This window comes from Excalfactoria chinensis, chromosome 6 (genome assembly GCF_039878825.1).
Source record: "Excalfactoria chinensis isolate bCotChi1 chromosome 6, bCotChi1.hap2, whole genome shotgun sequence".
Taxonomy (NCBI): domain Eukaryota; kingdom Metazoa; phylum Chordata; class Aves; order Galliformes; family Phasianidae; genus Excalfactoria; species Excalfactoria chinensis.
In genome coordinates, this window is record NC_092830.1 from 7,284,309 (window position 1) to 7,308,418 (window position 24,110).

At 38.6% G+C, this 24,110-nt stretch overlaps 1 protein-coding gene across 4 annotated transcripts in view; it reads left to right on the plus strand.

The window, feature by feature from the left end:
• Positions 1-24,110, plus strand: part of BICC1 (BicC family RNA binding protein 1) — a 96,338-nt gene that overhangs the window by 49,347 nt on the left and 22,881 nt on the right. For all 4 annotated transcript variants that reach the window (XM_072340830.1, XM_072340831.1, XM_072340832.1 and 1 more), the window contains 2 exons: positions 21,798-21,877; positions 23,039-23,197. In XM_072340830.1, coding sequence (XP_072196931.1) covers positions 21,798-21,877; positions 23,039-23,197 — 239 coding nt within the window. The remainder of the gene's footprint in view (positions 1-21,797; positions 21,878-23,038; positions 23,198-24,110) is intronic.

The window sequence follows — 24,110 nt, forward strand, 5'->3', positions numbered from 1 at the left end:
GCTGAAATTCTGGATCGGTAATTAAAAATGTAGATTAAGTAAATTTAACTCTTTTTTTCTTTTTTCATTTTTATCTCCAAGATAAAATAGATTGTGAGGCTCTATAAGTACATAGAATTAATTTGAATATCAGGGGAAATAAAATAGCTGAAAGTTATGAGCTGCTAACAATCGAAAATCAATAGAAGGGGAAAAGAAATGCATAATTCAGCTGGGTATACTGAGTGCTTCTTCAATGGGAGTGGTTATCTTGGAAGGCCATCGTGCCAAAAGAAATTTTAGATAGCGATGGCTGCAAATGAGGCACTTGAGCAGTATGCTGAACTACTAAAAATGTTTCAAATGCCTGGGAACTGCGGGGTGGCTCTTGAGTGAAGGCTTTGAGTCTCTAGCTAGCTTTATTCTGGGCTGTTGTGTATATATACACCTAAAATAGTAAATTACAGTCTGTGTACAAGGAACCCCTTAACCCAGAGGTTCCCTTTTCTTGTGAAATAAAGAGTAGTTTATATATTCTGTTTACATTTGGTGTCAATTGTTTGCAATTCTGTAACTTTCCATCTGTGGCTACAGCAGCTGTTTATATGGGGGAAAATACTCTAAGTGTTTAACATACTCCAGCATTGCTTAATGATGCTGTGATTGAGTCGGGAGTCTGAAACAAATAACTGGCCAGCTCTCAGTGGACTTGAACTCTGAGAACATACTATCTTTTGCCATCTCCTTGGCTGGAAACAGAGTGCCTGATTAGCAGTCAATTCAGTGAGGGAGAAGCAATTACTGATGCGCAGTGTTGCAACCCAGCTGTGTCTTGTATGCTAGCATAATCAAATTTAACCCCATTCTTCATATAATGTTCCATATAACTTTAAGTTTGCCAGCAATTTCAGTAGCATCATAGTCTCTTGGTATATGTGGCTTTTGGTTTTGTCCCAGTGTTTTGTCCCAGAAGATAAAGAAAAGTCATTAGGTAGACTTAAGTCTGTGCTGCTTCTGTCATGTCAAGTCTACTATGAAGTATTTCCTTTTCTTGCTGTTGTCAGTTTCTTGTTTGAGGTTATTGATGCTGTCCCAGGGAGGGCAGCATATAGCTTTTTTCTTATTACAGCACATGAGTTGAAGCTTATAGGCAATCTATCAGCAGTGAATTTCAGAAAGGATCTGAAGGCGAAGTTCTGTACAAGCCCTTGCATTGTATGCTGATCCTGTGAGGAGAAATCTGTGATGACAAAAGTGAAACGTTCAGCATAGAAATCTCAAAGTTGCTAAATTTTATTTCATGTTGTACTCGCTACAACTTTTGCTGTAATGATTGTGAAACACTGTATGTTGTGTATCGTAACAGGGGTTCATTCAGGCTTGATAAATGTTTTCTAAGATTTTTGAACTGCAAAATACTTGTGTCTGGACTTATCATGTATAGAATTTAAACCATTTGTTAATTAAAAATTCTGTTTCAGTATGAAACTGCTAGAATAACTCTTTACAAAGGCTAGAATTCACAAATCAATTATCAGCTCTCAATAGTTACATAGAGACCGAAACAGGAATTTCCTGGCTTTAATGAATACCAGATGCTGCAGTCTTGCTTAAGTGATGAGGGTAAAGTATTTTGAAATGCATGTTTAGAAAACAGACAAACAGAGAGTCTTCCAGTAGCATCTTTAAGAAAGCTATTTGTTCACATCTGCAAAGAGATTCCGTATCATTAAGGCTTTAGAGATGGAAGTAAAACATTGTGAAATAGCTCTGTGATGCCCAGTTCTTCTCTGCCAGTGACTGAAACAACCGGAATTTATGTTCTGAGCCATGTGCCTCTGGGATGCAAGGGCTGGAGTTCAGGGCGGGCCAACAACTAATCTTCTTGAGGTTTCAGATCTTTCCAAGTTCAGTGAATTACAGATCTAGCTGGGACAGAGGAATTGTTTTGTTGGCCCTTTTGCAGTTAATGTATGCCCCCTAGTATGGTTAATGATGCTTAGAAATGCTGTTAATTGCCTTGAAAAAGATTTATTCAGTAATGCTCAAGTCCACAGCAGGGCATGAAACTCTAGGTGATAGATCTAAAATGTTTGCTTTATCCCATTCCAAGTACTTCTGCCCTCTTCTTGGTCCTGTTGTTTTGTTTAGCTTTTCTTGTTGTGCTGTTGCTCCTGTTTATTTTGTCATATGAAGGGACCAGCATGGATTAAGAGTAACTATAGGTAATTTTTACTGTTGGATATGTCTTTCTGTGCATTTACTAGCTTCTTGAACCCACACTTAGTCCTCAATCTTCCTTGTTACGTGGTTGAGTGAACTTGTAATGCCTAATGCATGGAAGCAGTGTGAGCTGGTGGAAAACCATGATAGCAGTAGTGCATGTTGGCAGTTTAAGGTGCATTCTAGGAACCTGGGGAAATGGGTTGGATTTTAGAGTTTAGATTTCATGCGCATTTATCTCTTTGATGCCTCCTCTTAGTGTTTTTACTCTCTTCCTCCATGCCTTTGCATTTCAAGAGAGAGCACAGGCAGCCCTGCAGTAACGTTTGGCCAATGACCGGCCCGCAGATAGCTTCATTTGGAGAATCAGTGACACTTGGCAGGAGTGAGCTCAGAGAGTCGAGGCAGGGAACGCTTGGGGAGATTACAAAAGGTGATAAAAGGAAATGTGAAGTAAACTAAGAGAACAGGGAAAAATCCAGTATTTCTGGACTTCTGGTAATAAAACACTGTACATGGAGATTGGCTTGCATATGAGCAGTTCAGCGTTTTGTTTGCCAGCTTTTAGTGTCACATGTGCAGGACACTTCATAATTTACACATGTTCCTTGGAGGGATGACTTCATTTCATAACATGCTAATGTATCTCTGAGCACTGCAGCTATTTGGACTGTGCCGAAACCCAGATTCACACAAAGGCGAGACTGCTGATCTCAAATGGAGATCTCAGTAAAACACATGGCATAAAAGCTGGGCAACACCTCAGAATTGTGTATTGTAGTTTATCATGGATGCAGGTGAAACAGGAATGGTTGTGTTTGAACAGAATATCTTCATGCGAATCAGTGAGCTGATTCCTTTGGAAGTAAATGGGGTGCAGGTAAGGCAAGGATGTTCTGCGTGTGTTCTGAAGTTGAGTGCTATATCTGTCACATCTCTTCCATGGATGACTGCTCCCTCTTCATGCTCCTTTGGCACATAGCCCATGTTAACCATGCAGCATTACCTGGGGCACAGGAGGAGAGCTGCTTACCAGTCTCAATTGACTATTTGTTCCCTCCCTTTACAAACTGCACTTGCTATTCTGTACCAAGATGTAATAGCAGAAGAGAAATGGGCCTAGTCCTCAAATATACTTAGAACTGAGACTAACGATGCAGCCAATGGGGAACTTTCAGTACTATGAAAAGTGTGTGGCTTAAAGAAATGGTCTGGCACTCCCAAACAGGAATTCCTCACTGCATTGCTGTTAATTTGTATTAAATGCGAAGTTGGGGTAAACTAGTAGTTTTCTCTACCTCCTGTGATCACTGAGAATGCAGGAATACTAAAAGGGTTCCAGAGCTACTAAACTGTAAGTTAAATAATCATCTTTCTAAATACCGGGAGACTTGGTGTACTTCAGAAGTTGGCATGTTTGCAAAGAGCAGTTATATAAACTGCAGTTTTACCCAAGAATTTGGCCAAGTCTGAGTTTAGTCAAACAAGCATAAAAGTAACTGAAGATTACCTAATAGTTTAGACTACTTACTTCTGTCTTATATAACAGCTTATGTTGAAAACTGTAGACTGTTTCCAGCGGTTTGGCAGCTACAAGACTTGATGACCTTGCAGTTTAAATATATAATGTAGTGCTATATGTGTGCATCTATATGCATGAAGAGAAAGAGAAAACCATGCCTGTCGAAGATAGAGAGATTAAAAATCTAGTGTTTTCCTTTACTCAAGCGTTATTTCTATGCATTATTCCTACTTAGTGTATTTACAGCTGTCATGGGGCTTTGTTATTCTGTATTTTCCATATATGACTGATCGGCTACAGAGAGATTAGTTGCTCTCTTTTTCACAGTGAGCATATACTGTGTCGGCTTTACTTTTTAGCCTAAATTAGCACAAAACTCAGTTTGTAAGTAGCTGTGTTGTGGAGAACCTGCTAGTGTTGGCAATGTGGCATCTGTTAATTAGACCCGTTGAGCTCAACTCTGTTTTTACCTTTTTGTTCAGGATGCGGGCATGGTGGTGCTGTTTCTTATATGTTTGACTACTCTCAGAAACAAGGATAAAACAACTGTGGAAAAACCCACTTCACAACCAAAACCCCATATGTATTATGACAACAGATTTGATGTTAGCAGTAAGAATTATGTATTAAAATAGGTGTCTATGCTTTTGTTTCCATCACTTTTATATTTTGTACAGTGTTGTATGAGCATTTCTAAAAGCATTCCTAGAAATGGATGTCGAGGAAGCAGGACTTGATTTTACTTTTAGTTTTTGTTTCTTTTTTATCTAGATATGTAAAAGTGGCATCACGTAAAATGGCCAGGGAAAAAATCTTTAGTCTATTTTAATGCTTTCTTGAATGTAAGAGAAGATATCAGACTAGCGTTGTTCTGCATGAGCCACATAGCTGTTAGCATAATGTGGGGAGTTACTGAATTCTTCATGGAGCGTATGAATCTAGCCCAGAATAAAACCATATGTGCCAGTGTATATGTAAGTAGAAGAAAATAAGCAACTCTCTTTTGTGAATACACACAGTAAGTTTGAGTGTTCACAGGCTTCTTTACATAGATTTAGCTATTTTTTCATATTGAGGCCATAAACTCTTTCAAATTCATCTGTTTTGTATATACTTGGTGAATTGCTTTTTAAATCTCAGGTTGGGAAGTGGGGGGAGGGGTCTCTTCTGAGTGTGAACCTGAGCTACAACATCAGGGTGTACTTTTTTACTAAAAATTATACGTTATTTACTTCCTAAGCGGTTCAAGTTGTATAGAAACTTGTTATTACAAAGGCTAAATTTCCTACTGGCACTTGATACTGTTTTACTTCTTTGAAGATAAGTGACTGCTGCTTTTGTAGGGAATTTGATTGTGTGAACTGTATGGATGTTCTTCAAGCACTTAATCTTGTGTAAGCACCTGGAGACTTATCACAGAAGTCCTATAGCATTATTCACTTCTAAGATGAGTCTTGCTGCTTGTAACTGTAGAGAACCTTTAAAAACCTGTACAGAATGACATGGGAAACAAAGCTTCGTGTGCTGCAATTGCTTGTATGCTTCCCAGTAGCTTATTTATCACATAGCAAAGGTTTTTCTCAAGTTTGAAGACCAAAGTAAAGAGTACAACTTGCTGTAAAAGTGGTCCATAGTTTGTGTTTCTGTAAATGCAGTCATGTGTTTTATGGTTGACTTCATGTCAATAAAAAATGTTCCAGCCCCACCTTGGAAGGTGTGATACTGTGTCACAGAACTGCCAAATAATTCATATGTATTAATGCAGCAAGCAGCAGTAATCTTTCATAATTCTGATCAGTTTCAGTTCCTGATCCATCTTCATCTCGTATTAGATGTGGAGGTTGGTGGCCATGCCTGTGGCTGGGAGGGTTGGAGACTCATGGTCCTTGAAGTCCCTTCCAACCCAGGCCTTTCTGTGTGATTCTGTCTATGTTGTTCCTCCTCTGTTAGTGGGAACAAGATCCTGGTGCATCAACTCAAGACACCTTCAGATAGCAGCAATAGACAGGATGTTTTTTGGTCACCATGCCCCTGGAACAGCCCTATTCCCCTATGCTGTGAGCAGTGATAAAGCTGTGCTAGATTGTGCCTCTTCCAAGTGCTCCAACAGCAAAGACCAGTAACCACTTTTGCCAGAAATGATGTTAAGGCAGACAGAGCTGTTTTCACAGCTGCTGACCAGCATGCTTGTGGTCTTATCTCGTGCTTTCCTGCATGCCTGCTGTGTGTCTCTCTATCTCTATAGCTGCTTGCTAGGCAGCTCGGCCCCTTTAGCCTGGCATGCCCTGGTGTCCAAACCTGCTGCTGTGGAGGGAACCCAGCACCAGTGCTTTGTTAGAATAGTGCTCTTTTCTCAGTGGAATTTCTGTAAAGCTCTGTACTTCTGTAAAGGTTTGCTTAATCTTGGTGTCTGCTTTCTACTCACTGTGCCCCATGACAACAGAACGGTTGGGCTGGCTGTTCTGGATGCAGTAGAATTCCTGTGCTCTTTCTTGACCTTGCTGAAAAAAACCTGAGATTCATTCTGATAGGTAGCTGATAACTTTGTATATAAGTAGAATTTAAAAAACCAAAATACAAAACAAACTTAATTTCTTGTTTTAAATCTGCTTATATCTGAGCAGCATGTGAATTTAGCAATGGAATGCTTTTGCATGTTGTAGACAGTTGTCGTTATGTAAAGGATTCCATAGAATGTTTCTTGAGGATACTAGTAAGACTCAGTGAGGAAGGAATGATCCTTTCTTCTGTCTGCAATTGTTTCATAAAATCAATCAATTCATTGTGATAGGTAATCTGGTAAATAGCGAGCTTTTTCTGTTTATCAAAATGGCATACGTATCTTCGTGCTTGACCTTTCTACAGCAGAAATAATGCTGTTTTGCATTTCCATATAGGTAAATATTAATAAAACCGAATAATTTTATAACCTGAAATGCAGAATACCTTCTTTATGGAAGTTTGGTATAGTACAGAGAAGTACCTGCTCAATGGTTTTGTGGCTTTTTGTAACTTCACTGGATTGCAGTTCAGATCATCTGAAATGCTTCAAGATTTGATCTAGCTATGATGGAATTGAAATAAGCATTTTTGAATGAGGATTACAAAAATACCTTCATCTTCCTTGGGATTTGAGGGTGATGGTCGGATAATTCCTATCAATCAGAAACAGGCTGTTAGGCTTTAGAATGTATTTCTTGAAGATACAGAATAACAAACAATCAATGATAGCGGCATTTGTGTACCATCTGCTTTTTTACTATTAGCACTCACTAATACGTTATGCCTATTGTGGGGGGATCATACATAATCTTTAAAACTTTTCCATAAGGGACAATCAACTTTGAGGGCGTCAAGTGTTAATTGAAGCCCATAGTGCTTTTGGTTTTGTTTTGGACCACGTAATTTATCTTGAATGTGATTGGTAAAGCACTGAGAAAGGACACGTGTTGTTTTGAACTCGCTCCTGTTTCCATGTGTTTAAACCCTAATGGTTCATAACCCTTTAAGTTAGAGAAGTTTCTGGGTGTCCTTTTTATGTGCTATATTAGTGTCAAGCATTCACATGACACACAGTTTTTTTCAAGCCTATTTAAAGATGCTAATTAAAATAGATCACTTATGCATTAGGATTTGGTCAGTATATATAAAAATAAATAAATAATGATGTGAGGTTAGCAAACAAGGTGCAAATTGCTGTGTTCTGATTTGAAGCAGAATTGACTTGAGTGTAGGAGGGTAGGACCCCAAAACAGCTTTCAAGAGCATAAAGAAAATGGCGTGAACAGCAGAAATCAAGTTTAAGAACTTGTCAGACTTGGAAATAATAGTACTAGTGGAAAAAAAAAAAGTGATAACTTAATTGAAGAGTCAGAGCAATGTTTTTACACTCTAAAGAAATATTACCTAATACACTCTATTATATGTTTGAAGAAATCCCACACTTATGCTGTCATTCCAGTCCCATACTACTGTCTTTCTGTATCTGCTGCCTGATGTGCAATCCTCCCCTCAGGGATATGTTTCAGGTTTATTGCTGAATGCAGGAAGAGCAGGTCTGCCATAATACTCTCTCCAAACTGGCACACCACCTATAGACTGTCTAGAAGGAAAATGTGAGTATCATACATTCTTTGTAGATCTTGCTGTATTATAAATAAAATTCTGAAATATTTATGTTCAGATTGCTTTCGTTTCAAACATTCTTCATATTGTGGATTCTAAATATAGCCAAGGCTGTGCCCAAGGCTGACTGCAAACACACAAAACCATCATTGATAAAAACTCTCTTTAATGACTTCCTCTGGAAGCTCTAATTTGAATCATATGATCTTTCTGGAGTAAGCAGTAGGAGGGAATATCTGAAAAAGAGCTATAGTATGGAATGGCTTTCTGAACTCTAGACTTTTGATCTGAACAAACTTAACTTTGTATAAACTGTGCAAGTAATTTTATGTCTTGGTTATTGGGCAAGACTAATATTTCCTGTAAAGCAAGTCAGATCCAAAGAGCAAAATCCAGGGCATAAATAGTGTTCTTGGGATACATGCTGTTTCCCCATAGATGGTGAGCAGTTAAGAAATAATCATTTCTTTGGGACAATGTTTTTCTTGAGCTCTGGTAGCCTGTAGGTCTAGCTGTGTGGCTGCAGCTGCTAACTTGGTGTTGTTTGTTTGTTGAGATTGGTACTGTTCGGTGATATTTATCAGCCAAGGCTAAGAGATACACTGGCAATGTTTGGCCCCTACCTTAACTGACGTGGAAAGAGGAAGCAAATGGTATCTTGTTAAGGGGAGCAAAGCTGCAAGAAAGAAACAAGTTGGGAATTAAGTAGAAGGGAGAGAAGCTGAGAGGAAATGACAGATTGATGAAGAGACCCAAGAAGCTGGGAAGATGTAGATGTGGTTCAGGAAGTGGTCTGCAGGAAGCATGAGGATAGAGTGGAAGTCTCAGAGAAATGAAGGTTTTGAAAATGGAGAGTTGTAGAGGTAATAAAGAGAGTGGCTTAAGAGAACAGGAAAACAGATGAGTGGTGGAAAGAGGGAGGCACTGGGGAGAAGAAAACAGTGACAAGGAACATTCCAAGTGGGAAGGATTGTTACCCAGCGTTCGTGGCTCTTTGCCACAGAACTTCAGATACACATCCTCATCTTGGAAGTGAGGTTGGACACCCGTTCAGTGTGTGTGCTGGAAGAGTATCATGGGGAAAAGCTGGTAAATACCATTGTGTTGATGTAGATTTTGCTTGCTGTTTTAAACTGGTAACTTAATGCTTACCATGCTACCATGTCTAATTTCTTAATGCAACTGACATAAAGATTTAGCTTAGATGACTCCAATTTTGGTTAGGTAGATTTTTTTAACAGGTGCTGTGTCTTAAATCAAAGCATACGTTTGATTTAAAATGCAGGGAATACAAAACATAGTTTCCTGACTGGGAGTTGGGGGTATTGCAACTTCCTGCTAAAAATAAAACAAAACAGGATCAGAATACATGCAAGTAAAACAAGACAACAAAAGGGATTAAATTTGAGTGCAACTAACATCTAGTTAATTATATTTGTGTCCAGTGTGATGTCAGATAAAGTAAACCATTTGGTTTTGTAACATTGGAGGAGAATAAAATGTGGTAAAATGAGCTGAGACAGTACTGGGCTTCATGAAAATGCAAGCTCTTTTGTGGAACTTGCTTGAAGTATTGTGATGCCTAACAGCTCCCATCAAGAATTTTGACAGTAGGTTAAATTATCCCAATTTATAGGTGTGCATAGTGTGTGTGTGTTGCTCTTCCCTCTTTTCTGCTGTAGCAATATGGAGTGAATTGTAGGAGTGCTGTTAGTGTTAGCTTTACTGCCAATGGGCGCTGCCTCTGACTTGGAAAGTTTTAAATGTGTGAATTGGCGTGTGTGAATATACCTTTGGTCACTTCAAAGAAATCCAAGCATTTAGAATGTATTCACATTCTAGAAAAATAGGGATATAAAAGATGAGTTATGAATGTTTAAGTGCAGTGTTTGTTCTCTGCTTCCAGGAGGCAGGGAGACTGGGTGGCTGCCCACCCTCAAAGTGACTGCCATAGGGCACTTGGCCTCTTTTTCTGACTGCTGTCCAGTACTGGTCAGTGTTTTTATTGATTACTAGTGGATGGATTAGTATGTATTTTTCAAAGCATGCAAACGGCATCGAGTTAGAAGTGCGTCTTTTTGTCAGAGCGCACTGTAGCACACCAATGGAATATAACTAAGTTCTCAATAATAGTAATTAGCCATAGGCTGCTTTGAGAAGAAAGGTAGGGAATGCAGTGTTGAAGAGAGGGGTTTATCTGTTACTACACACCACAGGTTAAACAGACTGTGCAGTGTGATGCTATATCCCAGAATAGAGCAAAATGGGACCTACTTTTAGATTCATTGCTTGTAAATAAGGGAAAGGATTAGTTTATATTCACAAGGGAAACCTCATAAATACTACCATGTGCAGTTAGCAGTGCTGATTGTCAGGATTTGGACTACTTGGAGAGATTACTGGAAAAAACAGTGGGGATGCTTTAAAAACAAAGTAGGACACGTTTTTCTTAATGTTTTGAATATTAAAATGGTAATAATTAATATGGTGTTAGTTAAAAGGTGATTGTTATCAGTGTCTTAGTGCAGGATTATAAGCAAACACTTGTGTTGAGAAGAGATTTCTTACCTATTGCAGAAGACAAGGATAGATAATACTGCAGGGTTGTTTGTGGTAGTTTGGCTGGTGGTTTGTTAGTGTTTGGTGTTTTGGTTTTTGCATAATTTTTGCTTCTTCCTCTCTTGCAATTATAGTAAAACTTGTACCACAGTCAGCTGCAAATGAATGCTTTGTAACTCGTGTTTCAGTATCTACTTTTAGATTCCTAAATCAGTATCTGAATGTGGTATCCTTTGCTGCTGCTCTCTTCTCGTCTGATGGCAGGGAATGGGAGTGAGCACAGAGCTGGGGTGTGTGTAGGAGCTGTGCCTCACAGGGGTGGACTCTTCTCAACACTTAGTCACTTTTTAGTTTCCACTGTTTCTCATTCCATATCCACATCAACGTATGGCTGTGTGGTCGCAGTGTCACAGCTAGTATGCTGCCATCAACACTGCCTAGATGTTTATAACTGAGCAATGAAAGTTCTGCTGTGCCAGTCATTTTTGCTAGTGGGTAGCAGGGTACCCTGATGTGCTGGGTTTTGAAGAAGAGGGCTGTGTGCAGCAACTTGGGAGTGCATTCCCATGCCTGTCCTGACCTTCTGTAGCGCAGAGGTCAGGTGCAGGTGTTTATAGATCTGTAGAGGGCTGGGTGAATCAGCCAGGATTTTGGGAAGATGCAGGGTGTTTCTTGGTGTGTCACTGACGATTTTCATTCTGAAAATGTTTTAAATCTCTTCTTCCTGCTGCTGCAGTGGGCTTAGGTTTTTGTTGTTTGTTGTTTTTTTTTTTTTTTCCCCTCCCATTTATGTCCCTAACCTCATTCAGTTGGTACTGGTTTAATATAACTCTAACTATACAGCTTGTTTATTTTTTTAAATGGGAAGGCTGTAGGTTACTTAGGCCACGAAGTACACAAGAACAAAGCTTCTAATTCAAATACTTGTGCTCAGCATTGACCTTCAGGGATTGCAACCTGGCCATGATAGCATGCCCGTCTCTTGGTCATGCTCTTCAGTTTCTGTCAAGGAGGCTCTTTGCTTTGTAAGTCTTGTAGGTGCAGGCAGCTTTTGGAGTAACTCCTATGTCTGGTCATAGCAGGAAGCAAACAATTTTGACTTATTTGTCAGACTAAAGTAAGTTGAAAGGAACTTTTGAATATGGAATTTATTGGTTGAATTATCAGTGTTTATTTTTTACATTTTTTGACTCTACTTGAAAGCTAGAATTTTGACTTGTCTACATTGAACAGAAAACTTGTCTTCTCCCACAAATATTTAGACAGCTCAACTGTGGGGACAATTCTCAGCTGTCTTAATGTTGTTTGTCCACAGCTGTTGCTCTGCCTTTTCCTACCTTAAAATGATTGAACAGATTGGTTGCTAGGAAGGGGCTCTATTTTCTTTCTTGCTGTAGACAGTTAGTGGGAAATAACACTGGAAGTTTCTCTGCTTCCAGTGGTGAATGTAGAACTGAAAACAGGGAAGTCTGCTTTTCTTTGTTTTTCAGTATCTCAAATGGAATGCAGCAACCACCACTACCCTTTTCCTGAGTCATTTTTCTCTATCTGATGGCCCAAATTTCCTATACTACACTGTTTTCTATTCATAAGGTGCCAAGAATGACCATCTTTGTATTTTGTCATCTGAAAGATGCATGCAAGTGGGCACACTCTTCCATGAGTAGTTGCTTTCATCAGGATGAGAGAAAAAGTTGGAAAGCTGGAGTTGTTCTGTTTTGTCTTCAGTGCTTGGCTCATGAGTACATTGAAGGAAAGGGTCTTTGTAGTCTTGATGTATTCACTCCCTGTGAAGTTTCCTAATTAACCAACAGGCTACCTGTTGGACAGTCATTTAACTAGGGATCATCTTCACAAGGCTTTGAAAAGGGGTAAATGTTTTCCTGAGTGTGTTGCTAAGGCTATCAATACATAATTGACTTCAAGATTTAAAGCAAATTTCTTGCTGACACTGTTTATTGTTTGAAATACCAGATTAATTACAACATGTACTGCAGGCTCTGTGTTATGAGCTGCATCTGCTTTCTGTTAACTTTCTCCATAGATGAGAAATTATCACTGCAAACTGATTCTCATATTTTGAAGAAAAATTCCCTAACTTTGTAATTGTGTAGTTTAAAAATTGAAGAGTAGTTGTGTTTAGATGACCATTCCTTCATGTCTGTTCGTTTCTGGAGGTGCTGACCCAGGCGTGGGTGTCTCCTCCCTGTTTTGCAATGAGTGAGGCGACTGTCCCAGGCCACGCAAAAATTTGGCTGCAGGAGTTGATTCTCTTCAATTGGAGCCGTTTGACATGCACAAATTCACAGCATCCCGCGTGCCAGCAGCTGGCAGCACAGGGTTCATTTACTGGAGTTATTTATGTGAGCTTTCAGCTTGCTACCATTTCCAAAGGCAGACAAACCAGATAATTCTCCCTGCTTTGCATGCAGCACAGGTGAGAGCTGAGAAACCTGGAAAAGCAAGTCATATTTGCTGAAGACTTAACTTGTTTGTGGGGAAACTGTTGAGTCTTCTGTGCTCAGTGCTTGTGCTGCTTCTGCACCGAGCTAGGAAATGACAGATTAGTATTAGCTTAGAGAAAAACGCAATACTGTCTCGTCACGTTTGTGAATGATTTAAGGGAACACTTGAAGTAGTGAGCAAGGTAGCAGGTGGGAATGGTATAGAAGGGGAAGGCCAGAAAAATAAAAAAATAATGACTTCAGTTCTTATCATTCCTCATGAGAAGTAGGAACAAAGTTGTAAGCTTTTCTGCTTTTGATCAGGGCTTGTTGTGTGTTCTGTAAAGAAGAGTGGTTTGCTTATACTCAAGTAGATAAGGCAGAGCCAAAATACAAGCGCAGTTATGACAGGAATTATCAAGGGGCTCATCCAGTGAGAGCACTTGGCAGGAATGGCAGTAAAACTAAAACTTCTGGCCCTGGAATGCAGCAATACAAATTCATATCCTTGTAATTAAATTACCTGAATGCACATTTGTTGCTATCTGTTCTGCTAATAAAACTGGAATTAACTGATGCAACGTTCTTAGATTTCTAGGCTTTTCTGTACTTGGCGGTGTGCTCTGAGAGTGACTGCTCGTCTGTATCGTCCCCATGGTTCTATTTGAACTCAGATTTGGGGCATTCACATCACGTGGCTGCTCAGTAGGAGTTGGAATTTTCAGGTGTGGATTTTACAATTGATCTTACACTGGAGATAGACAGATGTACAGAACTGATGCAGAGCAGATTGATCCAAACCATTTCCACGTAGCTGTTGCTACTTAGTTAAGCTGTCAAGAAGATTGTTCACATGTTTCTGTATTGTACTTGGCACTGTTCTCTTAAGGGAAGAAAACAACTGCCTTAGCATTGTTCATTAGGAACACAAATGATAAAAAACACTTCTTAAAACTGCATTATCCAGGAAAGGAATTTTTTTCCCTTTTCACTTAGTGGAACTACCGTAGTAAAGCAGAGAAAGACAACAACAACAACAACAAAAAGTATTTGTAATTGGTAACCAAGAAAGGTATCCTTAATTACCTTTGTCTTTAATCAAGTGCCTAATGCAGTGTCAAGAACCATGCTGTTCCTGTCTTTCTGATAGGTGTTTGTTTCCTATTCATTCTCAGATTGACTGTTGTTTGCTCTGTTCACACAGGTATTCTCAGTGCAGTATTCTTTACTGAAAGGCTAGTTGCATCCACCTGTTCCAGCCACATGGTTGGTGCTAATAAGTTATTCCCATCGCTGTATAGGATACAACTTACGCAGTAGGATGCAGTTAGAGCAATAAGGCATTAAAAGGAGCATCTGTAATCAGGAGGCATGAAGATGTAAATTATGCATCTTGGATTTGGATGCAGGGCAATTTGCAATGAAGGCAGTACTTAAGGCATATGTTTAGGTGGCTGCATCAAATTCTGTGATGGTTTTCTTTTTCCTTTTATTTCGCAAAGAACAGCTACAATGACTTTTTTTGAGTAGTATGTGTGTATAATACATAATTATCTCCAGGCTTATGCATCAAAGTTGTAGTCTTGAATTTGAGTATGTGTGCAGTGAAGACACAATGGTGTTAGTTGTCACAGGAATTTGTCATCTATTACTATTCTTGTAATACGTTTTTTTTTTTTCCTCCCATTCTTTCTTATTCTCTTTCCCATGCATTGTTGTTCTGCATTTGAGCTTTGGCGATGGAATATTAATGAACTATTAATTCATTTGTGTGTTTTTGATACTCAAGACATAAGAGACTTTGTGTCATGCTAAGGACTGCCTTGCTTGAGGTGGCTCTTAAGGGTGAGGCTGAAGAAGAACCATCCAGAGAGTAGCAGTGTTGATGATATACCTTCTAGTGTCTGGGTGCATTTATGAAATGTCTCTAATGGTGATATTTAAAAAAAGGTAAAAGGATCTAAGCTAATAATAGGAGAAGTGCTCTGAAAACTGTGTATCTGAAGTGGAACTCTTCATGTGACCACAATTAATTCATTCTTATTTCTTCTTTTCAGGTTTTATTCTTCTCCACCTTGGCCTTCCCCTTCTCCCTTCAAATCTGATTACTTTTCTGTTCGATTTGCCATGCCTTCTGTTATCTCTCCCTTGTCTTGTCTCCTTGCTTGTACTTTCAGAGAAGTCTTTTCCTCTGTCACTGGATCCGAAATCCAGTCATCAATGCTTTACTCCAAAAATAATAAATTTTACAGGTAATCAATTTTTAAGCTTTTCTAATATTTCTGGCTAATTGTTATAAAAGTTTAGAAGGCCTGGAATTATATTTCTGGTGTTCTGCAGTGACATGTTCAAGGCTGCGAGAAGATGAGAATGTAGGATTCAGCTGGTGGTTTGATGTATGTATGCACCTGGTTTTATTCATTTATGAGATGACGTCAAACAGCTTTTACCTGAAGTAGCCCATTAACATTTTTGAGGTCATCTTTTAAACTCCCTTCTATATTCCATGAAATCGGAGGAGCAAGGTTTCATTTATCAGGTCTACCAAATGTTGCAGTGTTTCTTGAGTTCTTTGCTTTTGGGGAGAAAGATGGTGTCACTGTTGTTTTACCCAGTCTCTGATTCAGGAATCAGTTATGTGGACCCATCCATGTACACGTTTGTGTAGGTATGTATGTGTACTTCTTTTTAAATGCTGGAGAGAAGTAAGGAGAAGATGGTAGGCTTCACCACCATACATAGTTACAGTGTGTAGGACTGAAAGGTGATGCTCTGATATCTAGCATTCCTCAGGTGACTAAATAGCAGTAACCAAAATGAGTCAAGGGTTGCATGAGAACTGCTTTCCCTGAAGCTGTGACAACAGCTTTCCACCTTCCTTGTCATTCTGAGTAGAACGCGAGCTCTTCTTTAGAAGGTTTAGAGTTAAATGCTTGTAAGAGGGAAGGACGAGAGTCAAAATATATGTATGATATATATATTGAGAAGAGCCTCTCAAGGGCATGCATACATATGGGTGGTGGTTCTAGCTTTTCACAAGAGCATTTCTTAATCATCTGTTCATCCACAACAAATAGATCCTCCAGAATGCCCTGAGCCTTAGGATACGTCTACTTTGAAGACACTTAATTGCTTGCAGCCCATATTGAGTTTTGTGGTGCTTTGGCTGGGCTTTTGATGATTCCTACTTAGCCAGCTAGAATGTTTTTCTGATATGACAATGCTGCAGTCTAATTTAAACTATGTGAGGGAAATAAATAATAAACAAGAAGAGACTCAGACCCATGGCATTCAGTGATAGCTGTGAGGACAGAGGGGAAGGCTGTGCTAGGAAATGACCCACCGAGTTCTGCCTCAATACAAGTAGCTTCTTTCTTCTGTGATTTAAATGCCAGGGAGATAAGTGAATGCACTGAGGTGTTTTTGAGAGAAGGCTGAGAATGCTTCTGAACTGATGAGCCAACAGCAAAAAGTGCCCAAATGACAAATTTCTTTTCTCACTTCATCGAGTAAATTTGCATATGCCCTTAATTGCTTGCATTTGCTGCTTGTATTTCTTGCATGCCTTACTGCTTTTTCTCCATGGAACTAGACTGAGCCTGTTTCAAGTTTATATTAGGTACTGGCATCAAACCTCAAACTGGCTCAGCTGGTCAGTGAATATCCACTTTAGCAACAGTGTACACAATATTTCTTATATTATTAAATAATATTTCTTTGTTTCAATCTAATTACCTCTTTTCTGCATTAATACTAATTTCTGCTCGACTTTTTCTGATTAATTCAGTGTTTTATAGACATGTTTTGTCTTGTTGCTGTAGAGTGAATACTGTTCTTTCTGTTGAGCATGCGTTTGTTTGGCTTTTTGGTATAGCTTCTTGAGTTTTTAATACCTTTTCAGCTGATAGTTTCGTAACTTGTCTTTTCATAACTTGTCCTTAAAAATGCTACATCTGTTGTCTTTTTCTTTGAGTAGCTCAGATGCAATTGTATACACATGGGCTATCCGCATCTTATTTAGCTTCTTACTGAGAATGACTGTCATCTGCCCTTGTGTTGCCCAGTCGTCTAGCTAATTTTAGTGTCGTGGTGTTTCTGCAATGTAAGTTGAGCCCGTTCTTCGTGTAAACAAGCTTGATGCGTAACTGTGGTCTAAAGAACTTGCCCATTAAATGTAATCTCTGATTTACAGTGGATGCCTGCAAGTTAAATGTCTAATTATTTGAAGTATTTCTTTCCTGGCAGAAGTTAGTGTAGATTCATTTGCAGTGGCACAAACATGGTTTTGCTTGGAGGAGTTTTATTTTGTTTACAGAAGGGCTGCACACAATAGTAGCGAAAAAGCTGGAAGCTTGCTGGTAGAGCTGTGGACAAAGACAGAGGAGGTGGAAAAGCTGCCAAAGTATGGAGTGAGGAATTTGAGGAGAGGAGCAATAAAAGGCCACTTCAAGGCAGGAGTCTGGCAAAATGTGGACTGTTGAGAAAAACATCCAATGTTTTCTGTTGTGCAACTTGAGCTTTCTATTTTATATCAACATTCCCCTATGCTCAAAGGAAACCAAACTGTTAAAGTAAGTCGCATCTTTTTCATTCTTAGGAAAGATGCTCCATCTCAAAGCAGATTATGAGATAAATGATGGTACAATGAAGTTTTCCACTTCTTGCAAGACGTTAAATGTTGTTTAAGTCACAATCTTCTCCAGCTTCTGATGGTGCACAGCCATATTTGCTTTTGGCATACAGGTTTTCCTGAAGCCTTTAGTCTTTGTAGCAAGTAGCTCATAAAGATTCAGTATCTCATTCCTTCTTTCAAAATAAGCATCTGTTCTTTGCTGTAATTACACATTTAAAATACGCTTCCAGTCAAGGGAGCTGCTAAGTATGGAATTCAATCTTGATTGAATTCAGAAGCCTCGAGGGGGGGGGGGGGGGGGCAGTAAGTGTAGGAGGACTGTTTTAGTAAAATTAAGTAGAAAACCCTTGTTCTTTAGGATGAAATAATTAGTGTCTTCATGATCTGACCCAACTGTCATCTGGAAGAGAATGGCCTTGCTGTATTCCTATCTTGCAGAGCCAGTTCTACTGGAAGCTTACTTAGGAAGTGGGCTTTCTTACATTAAGAACGTGTGCAGGTGGTGTGAGGGGTTTGGGTTCATCTGGATACTGACAGGAGCTGTCCTGATATGTTACACCTGCCAGACCTTTCTGCCTGTTGATGCTTTTCTCACTCAAAGCAGCGTTAATCATCTTATTTGGGACTTTGTCCGATGAGAATGCATTGCTGTGCTCATAGCGTGTGGGTGTTTCAAATGGTAAATACAGAGCTTGGCCTGAGAAATATTTCTTTTGTTTCACTAGAGGTGAGATTGTAAAACTTATTTCAAGAAAAATTAAAAATAAATTGCTAAGTGCCAAGGAATGGACAGTTGCACTTCAGAAAAAGTAAGTAGCATGGAAAAGTTTTGTTCAGCCTTACCTAATGTAAATGCAGCAGCCAACAGACATCACTTGGCACAACTGATTTTTGACCAGATCTTTTGTTTATGCTGCTAAAAAGTAGTGGAACAAGGTTTTTTAAGGTGCTTTTTTCCTTATAGTTGGAACAGAAAATACAGAAAATGCTTAGGAAGCCCAAGTCAACAGTTTTAATTACCTTCCTGTATCGATGCATCAAGAATAGAACATGCTCTTTTAATCCTATTCAGTGATATAAACCTTGAAAACAATTATTGGTTACCATTTGATGTCAGACTTAAGCAGGAAATAGTCTAGATTAACAAAAAAACTGAAATTGTGAGTGAATGCCTATTTCTTTAGTGGCAGATGGTGTCTGTTGGCATATAGTCTTTTAAGGACAAATGCAGCCTGGTCTGCAGGAGGCTTGCAAGAAGCTTGGGAAGAACTTGCCTTTTGCTTACCCACTGGTAAGCCTGTTGTATGTTTCCTAACTGAAGTAGGAAGACCTTTACTTTTATAATGTACAGTTTAGACAGGGGCAAAAAAAAAAAAGCAACTTATCATTTTCCTTTGGAATTTGATAGGCAAGTAGGATTTCAGATTTGGCTCCGAATATTTATACACATACTCATATGTATACATATATACTGATATATATACTGATAGTGGCTTGATTGCATGTATGTACCTTACCTGGAGGAAATTGCTGTCACTTTAATAGCAGGACAGGAGGGAAAAAAAAGAACAAGAACTGTGTAGAAGTAAAGAAAGTGACAAAGCAGGTACAGATTTTGGAGGCTGAATCTGATGAATCATTAGAGTAGAAAATTTCCCACTTCTCCACATTTTACAGGGGAACTGCAAAGCAACAGTTTGATTCTCTGGAGAGGTATATTTAAGAAGTGTGTGTCTGTAATACACAGAAAATTAGGCTGCCTAATTCAATTGCTCCTCTGAATTTTTAATCCATTCCTGAAGTGGTGACCTGGTTTTGCACATTGCTTTGATATTGTGTGGGTATCTGCTGGTTTACCTGACAGCCCTACATCCTTCCAGTGCAGTCAGCTCATTCATTGAGTTCAATGTCTATTGGTTGAACTTAGCTTTTGTTTGCTTGTTTTTGTTTTGTGCATGTGTGTTTGTGGTTTTGTGTGCCTGGTGTTTTTTGGTTTTTTTTAATGCAAGGTTTTGTCTGAAGTGTCCTATCTAAACTGCTTTTCCTTGAAGGAGTGAGTAAGCCTCTAAGTGGGAATTCTGGTAACTTAAAAACAAGTTGCTTCATATCCATTTCCAACCACTGTGGCTCTGAGATGGAGTCAAATGAGGAGAGAGTACTTAAGGCTGCTTTTGAAACATTTCATAGCGTATTCTAGATTTGTCACTGACAACTCTGGGTTCTTTTTGTTTCTCAGAGTGAGGAATTGAGCTTTTTTTCCTCTAAAAGCAAAGAAAAGTGAAGTGCAGCAATACAGAATGGCTTATTTCTGAAGCTGTAAGTATCAACAAGAAAGGGATCCAAGTGAGATGAATGAGGGAGAGAGTGCATGACCTGAAATATACCTCCTTCTCTGCATGAGCAGCAGTACTTGTCATTGGTACTAAGAGCTATGGGATGCCAGCTGTGATTCCAGATATTTTTCATGCTTGTGACTAAATGGCTATTGAAATACTATGTTTACAAATATGTGAAAATCAACCCTGAATTGTTTTTCCTTTTGGCTTTGTGTTTTTCCTGGTTGCCTCTACTGAGCACTTGGAGCACACATCGTGTGCTAGAATCTGCTTCTGGGAATTTCAGCCTGCGCCATTCACTTCAAATAGCACTCACAGCTTAAACGCATTAGAACCACATGGCTTACTGTCAACTTAAAGCAGAATAAATAAAAAAGTCCCTTTAGACTATTTTGGTTTTTCTTACTTTGTTGTGAAAAGGCTGAAGCAGCAAATTTTCAGGGCCTCTCTTAGGTTCTATGCACATAGCATGTTCTAGCAGCTGCAATGTTTGTTTTTCTTTAAAGAAATGTGTCTGTTTCTTAGATCTCAAAATGCCACATTTTTCTTGCCTTTCATGACGCTTGGCAGTGAATCTTCTGTTCCTTCAACATTTGTGTTCCCAGCTGAATGCGTTCAAACTTCCCAGTGGTAATACACCAGGGGGTTTTTATTGCTGGAAAAAGAGTATTCAGGCATGACTAAAACATATTCACTTCTCAACTGAATACAACAGGTTGACAACGTTAAGTTGTATTATTTGGCGTTTGTGTACTAATGAAATATTTCTGTTGCTGAGATGATGACAAAAGCAGACGTGTTGTCTTACGCTATTTTCTCCTGCCACGGAAAACACATTCACCTTTAATTTGTTTACTGTCTATAGCAGTTTAGCCTAATGAATTAGCCAACTTTAGCATTAATTAACCAGAAGAGGATATAGGGTTGTTTCGAGGACGGTTCATTCTATACCAGGAGTAAAGCGCTTCCTATTTTTCCTTCAAATTTATTCCAACATGAGGGGAAGAGAAACATGCCTGCCATCACCTGCAGGATGAAGCCTGTGTTTCTGAGGCTTAAATATTTGGGTGGTGGTGTTTGCCTCATGTTTGGAAAGTATTTTAGATTGCATTGGTACTTTATGCTTCTGGACACCAGGTGGTGCTGCTAAACCATCTAATGTGTGGTTTTCACACTTCCGTGTGTGTGATACTTCAATGATACTCTGCCTCTTAGCTCAGCAGAACAAAGTAGACTTCGTAAGGACAATGGTTTGAAAATTATAATGCAAATTAGTTTGCTTTTTTACGTTTCAAGGGGCAAAAGCTTCAATCAGCTGATGTAAGTTTTGAGTATCTAGGTTAATAGCGAGTGAATGTACTGAACACTTTAAAGATTTGATTTATTTATTATTTAATGGAGCTATTTAAATTTGATCTGATGAATTCAATTAGAAATCTGCTTCTGGTGGAGGCACCTTTATTTTTTATTGCCATTTTAAGACAGCAGAGGACATTTGTAGAAATCAAATAATGAAGTGATGCTGAGGGTTGGGTGTTGATATCAGTTGCCCCCCTTTGATGTGTTCATTGTGAGAAGCTTGACCGAGGCAGGCTAAGAGCTTTCTCTTTGCCCTGTCTTAATCTTTCTTTTTAAGATGTGGTTTCTTAGCTACATAACTGTATCACAGGTATTATTTTTAATACTGAGAAGTCGCATCTGGCATGTGATTTCTATTTATTGTAAGTAGGTTACAGTGTTTAATAAACTCATCGGGTGATCCTGACCTCCTCAGTGAATGGACTGAATAATACATTTGATTTTAGCTGAATCCTGAATGTTGATGGTGCAGCTGCTCAATGAATTGTAGGAAGTGGGTAAAAATAATGTTGGAAGCTTTGAAAATGCTTTTTTCAGACTGTTATCGTTTAATCAGTGACAGAAGTTTGGTAGATATTGGTTTTCTTTTTCCTCAAAACTATTTATTTATTTTATAGATCCTCATATTAAAGTCTCTGGAAAAAAGGAAAATGTTAAAGAAGCTAAAGAGAAAATCATGTCAGTCCTGGATACAAAAGTAAGGAAAGATTTACTTTCAGACCTTAATCCTGTAATTCTGTTGTGAAATGGATCTTTATAAATGTGCTTATGTAAATAGAAACAAAAAGAAGTTTTTCTAGGTGTAGACTTATGATGTGTACAAAAACAATGAATAAATGCAACAGGAGAAGACTTAGACGAAGCACCTGTTCGTACCTGAACTCTCTAGAAATAATTTTCCCAGCCAGCCATGTGACCGTGCCTTGTTTCTTCATTGGTTTGGTTGGTTTTTAAACTTGAACACCTGAAGTACTACCTCATTGCAAACAGTAGATTGTGGCCCCTTCAGTAAATGTAAAATTCTGTGAAAATCCTCGTTGTAACCATTTCTCTATGTCTGTGGCATTTAGGAAATGTCTGTACATATGCAGTTCTAAGTGTTTCATATCTGTTCCTCCTGTTTCATGGTTATTTGACTTCTGAAGCCATACGACTATTCACCTATGGGTGTCTTGTACCAAAAAGACATCATAATTGCGTTGTTATGCTGTAGATTCAAAGGTGATGCCGGTAGATGTATTAGTTCATATTCTCAAATGTATCAATACAGATCTGTCTGAAGTTGAAAATGTGCATCGATTAATTTTAAGAGCACTTACATACTTCTGTTTTTAGCTATTATTATGTCTTTATACTCTGAAACATCTGGACCAGACTTTTTAACATTTCTAGAATCAGGCCAAGAGTTTTTATACTTTTATCAGACTTTAATCTCATCTAGTAGCAAATTTATATGTAAATGTATGGAGCTTCTGCTTAGTTGTATGCCAGCTTTTCGTTCTCTTAGACACCCAGCCAGAAGGAGCTCTCCAGTGATAAGCAATGTTGTTTTTTATAGCTGTAAACAATGTTAGCAACTGTTAACTGTTAAGAAAAGCTGTAGACAATGTTTGTGCATTTTAAATGATGAAGTACCGGGAAAAAAATTGGTCTTCTGAAGGCCTAATTTTATTTACACGTTATTTCTGTATTAGAAAATACTAATAGCCATTTTCCATATTTAAGTGTTTTATCTGAATGGAAGCCACTACAAAAATGCTTTAAGAAGCAATTTTTAGTGTCATTCTTTTAACTCCAGTACTCTAGAACACTCAGGTTCTGCTCTTAACATATCTAATCATGGCTGCTTCATTTCCAGAGCAATCGGGTAACCTTGAAGATGGATGTTTCACATACAGAACATTCTCATGTGATAGGGAAAGGTGGCAATAATATTAAAAAAGTGATGGAGGAAACAGGATGCCATATCCATTTTCCAGACTCAAATAGGAATAATCAAGCAGAGAAAAGCAATCAAGTATGTATAATTCTATTCTAACTACTGAATTCTAGCTAACTTATATCGTAGATCATTAGAATATCTTAGAACTGTAGAATGGTTTGGCTTGGAAGAGGTCTTAAAGCCCGTCCACTTCCAGTTTTCCTGTCAAGGTGGAGATGACTTTCACTAGATCTGGTTGCCCAAAGCCCACTCTAGCCTGACCTTGAATGCTTCCAAGGATATGGGGCATGTGGGGCATCCACAGTTTCTCTGAGCAAATCTTTGTATCAGTATGAAACAGTTCTATGCTTTTTTCCAATTACCTTTTTTTAATTTTCTTTTGGAGAGGAGTGGAATTCAAGTTCAGAGAATTATTATTTGTTATTTACACTGTAGAAAGCACAGGAGTTCCTAAAAGAAAGCTTTATAAACAGAACAATTTGTTTTGCTTCATGAATCGCTTCAATTTTTTCTTAAGCTGAAATTACTTTGAGTGTATAGAGGTTACCAACTTAGTGTGAGCGTTCTGCTAAAGCAGCACTAGGAGAAGCAAAGCCTTTCTTTTTTGTAAACTCCTCATTGAGTCGTGGTTAATTTATTGTTGGTTCAGACTCATGTTGTTATGCTTGTGGAAATGAGAGTTGGTGCATACCCAGCAAACACAAACGTACTATTCTAAGAGTTCAAGTTCAGTAGAATAAATCATTATATATGTTTTGGATGTCTCCTGTAATGCTAACCTTCTCATCTTGCATCTTGGTGCTTAGAATCTCTTTTGGGCATCCCAGTGGCTTCTCAGCAAAACACAGCATTTTTGAAGCATTCAAAGAAACATACTTAGGAGTTTTGAGCATATAGAGTATATACTATTTCCAGTATTTAATCCTGTATATTAATAAAAGTGTAATGATCATTTAATAAACTTCTAGTTACTGAAGTGTGCATAGCC